This window comes from Rattus rattus, chromosome 4 (assembly GCF_011064425.1).
Source record: "Rattus rattus isolate New Zealand chromosome 4, Rrattus_CSIRO_v1, whole genome shotgun sequence".
Classification (NCBI taxonomy): Eukaryota; Metazoa; Chordata; class Mammalia; order Rodentia; family Muridae; genus Rattus; species Rattus rattus.
In genome coordinates, this window is record NC_046157.1 from 50,970,423 (window position 1) to 50,979,534 (window position 9,112).

A 9,112-nucleotide genomic window follows, 5' to 3' on the forward strand; every position below is an offset into this window, starting at 1 on the left:
ACCACTGAGCTAAATCCCAACCCCAGCTTACAGTCTTCACTAGAGAGATTTCTTCGTGCAGTGGATAATGGTAAATGAGGAGACCCATAACTAGTCGAAGTGCAGAGAAAAAGTGTCTGTGACCCTACCAACAAAAAGGACAGCTCTGTCACCCTTCCCCAAGGGTTAGGTCATTAAGGAAGAAGAGGAAGAAAGATAAGAGCCAGGGGTTGGGAAAGAGCAGAGCAGGTCAGGGTTTTCTAAATAGGACAGGATGGCTGGTTCATGGAACTGCAGCAGCTATGGTTGCCTGCACAAAGACCGCCCCTGCCCGTAATTGAGACGCTACTGACCGTTGGCAGCTCCTGGGGGTGGGGAGGAGAATCAGTTTTCTTTAAGGATGTGTCCTCTGGTAGTTCAACCAAGCTTATTTAAAAACAGCAGCAGCAGCGGGGTGGCGGGGGAGGTAACACAAAGTTGGACATGGTGGGAAAACTGGGAGTTGTATCTGGAGGAGTAAGGGGGAAGGAGAATGAATATGATCAAAGAATTAATACAAATAGTTTAAAAGCTATTACAACCTTATCTCAAAAGTTAAAAACAAAGAGGACGTGGTCTGAACATCCAGGACTAAGATTTTCTTCTAACTTCTATGCATATACCATGCATATATGCATCCACGTGTCTAACATGCACGTATTGTGCATGTATGCATCTACATGTCTAACATACACATACAAACATACACACACAATAAATGAACACACATAAAGAGTAATTTATTCCATTTTGATTATTCATTATTTCCATTGAGAGTCATTTGTTCCACTTTGATTATTCATTATTTCCATCCCTCTGGAAATCACAAGGCATCATAGAATTAAGATTAGAACTGTCCCTGGACAGGCTACAAATGGGAGAAAGGGCTGAGTTCACCATTGTTCAACTTTTTTATCTTGAACAAACTGCCCGTGAGGCCCATCTGCATCTGGAGGCAAAAGGGCCAAGTACACGGGGGTCTCTGCTCCTTCTTCTGGGCTTTTGGTGGCTTTTGGTCCTGCCATGTCGGTTCTGACCCACCCAGGGCAGCAGGCATTCAGGAGGATCTTGTCCTCTCTCCTCTGCTCATTGAGTTTCCTGGCATAGATTCTGGACAGGACTGTCACCCCAATCTTGGACACCGCATATGCACTATTGGGCCAGCCTTCTTTCTCATGGACTCCTTCCTTTGCATCCTCTACAAACTTGTTCATGAGCCCCACCAGCTCCTCCTCAGTGATGGTCTCGCTTCGAAACTTCTGCCGCAGCTCTGGGCTGCAGTTTTTCAGGGCCTCGAGACTTATTAGGCTTGAGACATTCACCACTCTGCCTAAGAAACACAACATAAACACAGACGTGATGAGTTCCGAGTAGAAGGGGATTTAGTTGGGAAAAGTCACACCTGAGAGAATTCGAGAAGTGCTCATTTGAAGAGGAGCACACACAAATGGTGCCATGGTAGCACAAGGCAAGCTTGAGGCAGATTGAGCAGGCAAGAGGCATTGAAGAAAAGCTGCCCTCAGAGCTAAACTGTAGAACACAGCCTTAAGAAGTCCTGGAATCTTCTAGAGGGAGAGGCTGGGACAGGACAATTGTACACATATGTTTTAAAACTAGTTATTTGTCTTCACTGGCGTCCTATAATACAGGGACAAGTGTGCCATCCATAGTCCACAGAAGTGACAAGATGGGAATGTCCAGGTCTAATGTAAGAAAGAATCCACACTAGTTATTTCTGCCCATCCTGCCATCTCATGCTCTTGTCAGCGTTAACTAAGCTGCTCCTGTGATAGGAGGAGGAGGAGCTAGCTGCAGTGTGAAAGACGAAAGCCACCTGAATACCAAGAACTCCAGACGTTACACTCCAGACAGCCAAATAACCCTATTAAAAATGGGGCACAGAGCTAAACAAAGAATTCTCAACTAAGGAATGCCGAATGGCTGAGAAGTACCGAAAGAAATGTTCAACATCCTTAGTCATCAGGGAAATGCAAATAAAAACAACCCTGAGATTCCACCTCACACCAGTCAGAATGGCTAAGATCAAAAACTCAGGTGACAGCAAATGCTGGCAAGGATGTGGAGAAAGAGGAACACTCCTCCACTGTTGGTAGGATTGCAGACTGGTACAACCTCTCTGGAAATCAGTCTGGAGGTTCCTCAGAATATTGGACATTGCACTACCTGAGGACCCAGCTATACCACTCCTGGGCATATACCCAAAAATGCTCCAACATACACCAAAGACACATGCTCCACTATGTTCATAGCAGCCTTATTTATAATAGCCAGAAGCTGGAAAGAACCCAGATGCCCTTCAACAGAGGAATGGATACAGAAAATGTGGTACATCTACACAATGGAATACTCCTCAGCTATCAAAAACAATGACTTTATGAAATTCATAGGCAAATGGATGGAACTAGAAAATATCCTGAGTGAGGTAACCCAATCAAAGAAAAACACACATGGTATGCACTCACTGATAAGTGGATATTAGCCCAAAAGCTTGAATTACCCAAGATGCAATCCACAGACCATATGAAGCTAAAGAAGAAGAATGACCTAAATGTGGATGCTTCACTCCTTCTTAAAAGGGGGAACAAAAATATCCATAGGAGGGGATATAGAGGCCAAGTTTAAAACAGAGACTAAAGGAACGACCGTTCAGAGCGTGCCCAACACATGCCCCCCATACATATGTGTGTGTGTGTGTGTGTGTGTGTAAATATGTATATCCACCAAAACTAGATAAGATTGATGAAGCTAAGAAGTGCATGCTGACAAGAACCAGATATAGATCTCTCCTGAGAGAGACACAGCCAGAGCATGTCAAATACATAGGCGAATGCTAGCAGCAAACCACTGAAATGAGAACGGACCCACGTTGGAGGAGTTAGAGAAAGGATTGAAAGAGCTGAAGGGGCTTGCAACCCCATGGGAACAACAATGCCAACCAACCAAAGATTCCAGGGACTAAACTACTTCCCAAAGACTATATATGGACTGACCCAGGGCTCCAACTGCATATATAGCAGAGGATAGCCTTGTTGGGCACCAGTGGAAGGGGAAGCCCTTGGTCCTGCCAAGGTTGGACCCCCCCAGTGCAGGGGAATGTCGGAGGGAGGTGGTAAGGGGGAGTGGATGGGGGAGGAACACCCTTATGGGGGAGGGAGAGGGGATAGGGGGCTTATGTCCGGGAAACCAGGAAAGGGAATAACATTTGAAATGTAAATAAAGAAATATATCCAACAAGAAAGAAAGAAAGAAAGGGAAAGAAAGAAAAAGAAAGAAAGAAAGAAAAAGAAAGAAAGAAAGAAAGAAAGAAAGAAAGAAAGAAAGAAAGCCACCTGAGAGAGCTGGCTCAGTAGTAGTATTGTGGTATTAGAGGAATTTATAATGAAAGATATATGGTAGTTTGTCATGTGTAGGTTATTGGGGAGCTAACATGAACCTGGAGGAAAGTGGAATCAGATTATGGTAATCTTTACAAAGTGTGGTAAGGGCTTTCCATCAAAGGGTTTTGGGTGGAGAATAGGGATGAAGACAATAGGGACAGAAAGGAAAAGGCCCAAGAGACTTTGTAGCTGTGTGGATTGGCAGCCAAGAGTCTTATGTAGAGGTGAGCTGACTGACAGAGATGCGGGAGACTCAGGCATGATACTAGGTTCTGACTCTGAGGGATAAGCATGATTTATAAAGAATTATGGTTGGAGCGAGGGAGTATGTTATGAGGAGGTAGAGAGGTAAGAGATGGATGGATCTCGGGAGAAGGAAATTCTGGGAGTGCTCAAAGCAGGTGGAAGAATTTTCTGGGTGGTGGGTTCAGCAGGTAGGTGTTGGAGAAGGCTCTGCCAGGCTAAGAGAAGCCACTCAGAAAGTAGGACCTTGGACACACAGATGGGCATAGGGGTAATGGCCGTTTGAATTAAGACTAGGAAGGAAAATGAGGCAGATATACAAATCATGATGCCATGGTGCGGGTCAGTGGGTGCTGGAGAAACGATGGTAGGATGAATACTCTGCAAGGAGGTCTTGAGTGGGAGAAGAAGTTGGACCTGAAAAGGAGATACCAGGCAGACCCCAGTCAGGCAGACCCCAGTCAGGCAGACTGCAGAAGGCCAGAACCCAGTCTGGAAAACCCCAGATGGACAGGCCCCAGAAAGGCAAACCCCAGGCAGCCAGACCCCAGGCAGAGAAGATCGCCCATCAGATTCACCTTGGGTTTTTATTAGAGGGAGTAGCTCTGTACAGACAGCCTGGGTACCAAAAAAGTTAGTTTTCATTGCGGCTTCTCTTTGAATGTGAAAGTGGTTGAGATCAGTGCCTTTGGAGGGAAGAAAAAGCAGTAACAGAGTATCATTAGTCAGAACTTTATCCACCTGTGGACTTGATGTCTAGTTAGGTAAGACCTTCTGTGGTTTTGTGAATGAGAATGGTCCCCACAGTCTCACATGTTTGATTGCTGGGTCATGAGGGAGTGGAACTGTTTGGGAAGGATTAGGAGGTGTGGCCTTGTTAGAGTAGATGTGGCATTGCAAGTCTCTCTCTCTCTCTCTGTCTCTCTCTCTCTCTGTCTGTTTATTACCTGCAGATCAGGATGTAAAGCTCTCAGTTACTGCTTCAACCCCATGCCTGTCTGCTTCTCTACATGGTGATCATGGACCATCCCTCTAAAAAATGTAAGTGAGGGGTTGGGGATTTAGCTCAGTGGTAGAGCACTAGTGGGTTTGGTCCCCAGCCCCCAAAAAAAAAAAAAAAAAAGTAAGTGAATGAAATGAAATGCTTCCTTTTATAAATTGTCTTGGTCATTGTGTCTCTTCATAATAGAACATTAACTAAGACACCTACTGATATGTAATTGTTGTGTCTTTGAGGGGTTCCTGGTTTGAGAATGCTGCATTTTATCCCATGACATCTTGGAGCTGAGGTGAAGGAATCTTATAAGGAATCTTGGTGTAAAAGACCCCTTTCCCATTTCTTACTTATTTCAAATCAGTTAGAACCAAATCCAACTGGTTGTATGGTCCAATTGTAACATCCACTCGACACGAATGTGCAAAGGACCCCAGAGTCAAGCCAGGTAAGTGATTATAAAGTTCTTTGAACAGATTCTCTGGACCAGCTCTGAATTCCTATACAAGGTCACCCTGAGCTAAGGGTAATCTGCCAGACCAGGGTTAACTGTTATTTCTCTGCCTCTGTAAACAATGCTTGTTGTAGGTGTCTGCACAAGTCACAGTTGAATTTTTTTTGACGTTAAAAACTCAAGCCAACTTCCTGCTAATCTACTTGGGACACTTCCATTAGTGCCTGGAGCCAGGCTAGCTTAGAATGCTTTGACGTGGGACACAGTATTGGACATAGACATTGGTTTAAAGACTGATAGTCTCTGGCCTTCTAACTCTCTAACTATGCTGAATGGTGCTGATAACTTCTAAATAATCCTAAAAACTTTCTTGCTTATTCTGTGCTTAAAAAATGCTGGCTTGGGCCACTACCACCTGTTGCCTAGCAGCGGGGTTGGGGGTGGGAGGGGATTTAGTAAAAAAATATATTGCTCTCACTCCCTCTCTGACCAGCAGCCAGAAGCCTCTTTCCGACTAGGCTAGTTAACTCTTTGTGAGCCAGAGAGGAAGGAGAGGAAAAGAATCAAAATGCTTTATACAGGCAAATATGTACAGACATATATACATTCTCACACACCCACACTCTGGCTGGGCCTGATCGTCTATCTTAGTCAACTCCACAAATATTCATGCATGCTTACATACATACACATTTACCTACACAGGTACATACAGGTAAAACATACATTTGAATGGATGGATAGATGGGTGGATGGGTGGATGGATGGGTAGATGGGTGGATTCGTGAATGGGTGGTTGGCACAGAGCCTCCCAAGCCAAACCATTCAAACAACAACTTTATTTTTTTAACTGGCCTTTTAATACCTTCTTAGACAAAATGTTCTTTAAAAAAAAATACCTTATAGATAAAATGTTACATAAAAGGGGAGTTACATAAGGATGTTGATATTAAGTTCAAAGCAACAGTTTCATATGCCTTATCATAGTGCACACCTGTGGCTTTATCATTGGACTGAATGCTTTCCTTGAACACAAATTTGTCCCAAGTCTATTTCTCTTTTTAGTGTGATTATGAAAGCTCATTGTATTCCTTATTACACACCTTTACTTACTGTTATGAGGAGTGGGCGCATTCTAACTTTATTACATTTTTCCTAGCAAAGCAACTAAGACCATCTCTAAAAACTTTCTAAAATTATTTGAATCAAATCAGAAGTTTATAGAATCATTAATTCATAAAAGTTCATCTTTATGTTGATCTGCAGGAAATCTGGTCAATAGGGTGGGCTAATGCCTAGGGCTTATTATATTAATTTAATAATGACAGAAAAGGTATATCAGCTGCAAGAAGCAATCCTGAGGTGAAGTCTCTTTGGGCTTTGCCCTTGACCTCATCCATCACAGACCATGGGAAAATGGTGGGCCACCTCCAGGAAGGTCACCTGCTAGGCTTAGCCTATACTACATGGCTCCTGACACCCTAGCAGTTAGTAAAGACTCCCTCCATGTTACTAAGGCTCAAGGGCGTTCTTCAGGCACACTGGAATACTCATCCCGTCCTTACTGAAGCTCTCTACCTATCTTGTTCCCTTCAAGGAGCCAGCTGTGATCCCAACAAGCCAAAGGCCCCCATCCCATACCCCTGCACTGCCAGGATAAGAGCAGACCCACCTGGCTGGGGTTCCTTGAAGAAGTCCCACTTTCCTGGTGGCTTATTTTTGGGCCAGGTGCCAATGCCCGCGTTGTTGACCAGCACGTCCAGTCCTCCGTACTCCTTGCGCAGAAAGTCGCGCAGCGCGCGGATGCTCTGCGGGTTGTCGATGTCCAGTTGGTGGAAGCGTGGGCTCAGGCCCTCCGCCTGCAGCTGCTGCACCGCTGCGCGGCCCCGAGCCTCGTCCCGCGCCGTGAGCACCACATCCCCCGGGAATTTCCGACACAGGTCACGCGTGATCGCAAAGCCGATGCCCTTGTTAGCTCCGGTCACCAGTGCAACGCGGTTGTAGGAAGACATAGCTGAGTGGGCAGTGAGAGGCACGTGCCAGAAGAACTAACTCGCCCGACTTTGGGCTACTAAGGTGTTGGTGGACTTGAGACTGTCTATGTGAACTTCCGGAGTATCATGTGTCTGGGGATGTTAGGCCCAGAGTCCAGACACTGGAGCAGTCTCGGGTACTGCTCTTGGCTTGACTCAGTAGCTTTAGAAAAAAGAAGACAAGTACGCCTAAGTTAGTGATGGCGGAAGTGTCTAACTCACAGCAAGACATCTTCGTCTCTCAGTGGCTAATCGTCCTAATTGCTGAGTGTTTAACCAGTGATGGTATAAGTGCTGGCACCGTGTATGGACTCAGTTTTATAATGGCTTACCACAGAGAAAGTGGATAGTTTGTAATGGTCAGGATGTGGGACTTGTTAACAGACAGCCCAACAAAGAAGAAAGGTGAGTCCAGATTTTTGAGAACAAAAAGATGAACATGGTCGGCTGACCTGGAAAGGAAACCTTCAACATGAGACGCCTGGACTTCGCCAAAACAAACCTTAGAGCTCTTGGTGTCTGCCTACCTGGCAGCCACGAGTCACTCAGTTGGCATTGTAGTTACGTCTGACCTTTCTGTTCTTTTGCTTCCCGAGGCTCCCAGCTTTCTATGTTGCTTTAAGAAATGGGAACTGGCCTAACCCTTCCCCCTCCTAGAGTTTCTAACATACCTCTGCAGATGAAGTGAGTCTTTATGGATAGTATAGGATGAGTCGTAAGGAACGAGTGAGGACCTGGCGGCCGCTCACTGCTCAAATGAAGAAAGCCTGCTGGCTAATTCTTGGCTAGGTTTTACATAAATGGTAGACACCATTTTAAAGTCATTATAGGCTTATACACCCTGGTTCTGAAAAGCTAACATTGTCCCTGCAAGTCATATTGGCTGCTGCTTTTTTTTTTTATATTGATCCCAATTGCATGTTCAGCACATTTCCCCCATATCCCCCTTCTTGTCCCTCTCTCATTAGACCCCACTCTTCCCCTGGTTCATCTCATTGCTCTCTCATCATGGATGCTGGCATGTATCTCCACTAAATCTTAGAACCATAAATGAGAAAAGTCATGTAGTGTTTGTCTTTCTGAGGCTTAATTTGCTGCTTAATAGGGTTACCTCCAGTTGCACCTATTCTCCAGTCAATGATAAAACTTTATATTTGAAAAAGTCCATTGTGTGTGTGTGTGTGTGTGTGTGTGTGTGTGTGTGTGTGTGTGTGTGTTCCTCTACTCATCCCTCTGTTGACGGACACCCCGTTGGTTCCGTAACTTAGCACTGTGAAGTGCGCCTCAGGAAGCAGCGATGTGCAAGTCTCTAAAATAACCTTCAGTGCCCTGGGTAAAGCTCAGGCCTGCAGTAGCAGAGTAATAGGAGACTGAATTTTTTATTTTTTGAGAGACCTCTTGTCTTAGTTAGGGTTCCATTGCTGCGAAGAGACACCATGACCACAGCAACTCTTAGAAAGGTAAGCATTTCACGGTGGCTGGTTTACAGTTTAGATGTTTAGTTCACTGGCATCATGGTAGGAAGCGTGGTGGTGCATGCTACTAGAGAGAGTAGCTGACAGCTCTACATCCAGATAGACAGGCAGCAGGAAGAGAGTCTCTGGGTCTGGCTCCAGCATCTGATACCTCAAATCCCGTCCCTAGTGACACGCCTCCAACAAGGCCACACCTCCTCCAACAAGGCCACACCTCCTCCATCAAGGCCACACCTCCTCCAACAAGGCCACACCTCCTCCAACAAGGCCACACCTCCTCCAACAAGGCCACACCTCCTCCAACAAGGCCACACCTCCTCCAACAAGGCCACACCTCCTCCAACAAGGCCACACCTCCTCCAACAAGATCACACCTCCTCCAACAAGATCACACCTCCTCCAAGGCCACACCCCTAATAGTGCCACTCCCTATGTGCCTATGGGGGCCATTTTCATTCAGAGCATCAGAGTTCCATGATGACGTCACTGGAGAGTGG

At 45.6% G+C, this 9,112-nt stretch overlaps 1 protein-coding gene across 2 annotated transcripts; it reads right to left on the reverse strand.

Moving 5' to 3' along the window:
* Positions 1–890: 890 nt before the first annotated feature.
* LOC116897971 (carbonyl reductase [NADPH] 1-like) lies at positions 891–7,134 on the reverse strand. 2 transcript variants are annotated; one of them, XM_032899371.1, is made up of 4 exons: positions 6,840–7,134; positions 6,648–6,656; positions 4,238–4,345; positions 891–1,348 (listed from the first exon to the last, which is right to left on the reverse strand). In XM_032899371.1, exons 1-4 carry the CDS (start codon positions 7,117–7,119, stop codon positions 912–914), a joined length of 834 nt encoding a protein of 277 aa, XP_032755262.1. In that variant the 5' UTR covers positions 7,120–7,134; the 3' UTR covers positions 891–911. The 2 variants fall into 2 exon arrangements, with proteins under 2 accessions (XP_032755262.1, XP_032755263.1); XM_032899372.1 differs by lacking the exon at positions 6,648–6,656 and having other exon boundaries at positions 4,238–4,354.
* Between the last annotated feature and the right edge of the window lie 1,978 nt (positions 7,135–9,112).

Coding starts and splice junctions, on each gene's coding strand:
- LOC116897971 (XM_032899372.1), bottom strand. CDS start 7,119: ATGTCTTCCTACAACCGCGTTGCACTGGTGACCGGAGCTAACAAGGGC. Junction 4,355..6,839: donor GGTCAACAACGCGGGCATTG/GCACCTGGCCCA, acceptor TGCTTTTTCTTC/CCTCCAAAGGCACTGATCTC. Junction 1,349..4,237: donor CCCTCTAATAAAAACCCAAG/GTGAATCTGATG, acceptor TGTGTTTCTTAG/GCAGAGTGGTGAATGTCTCA.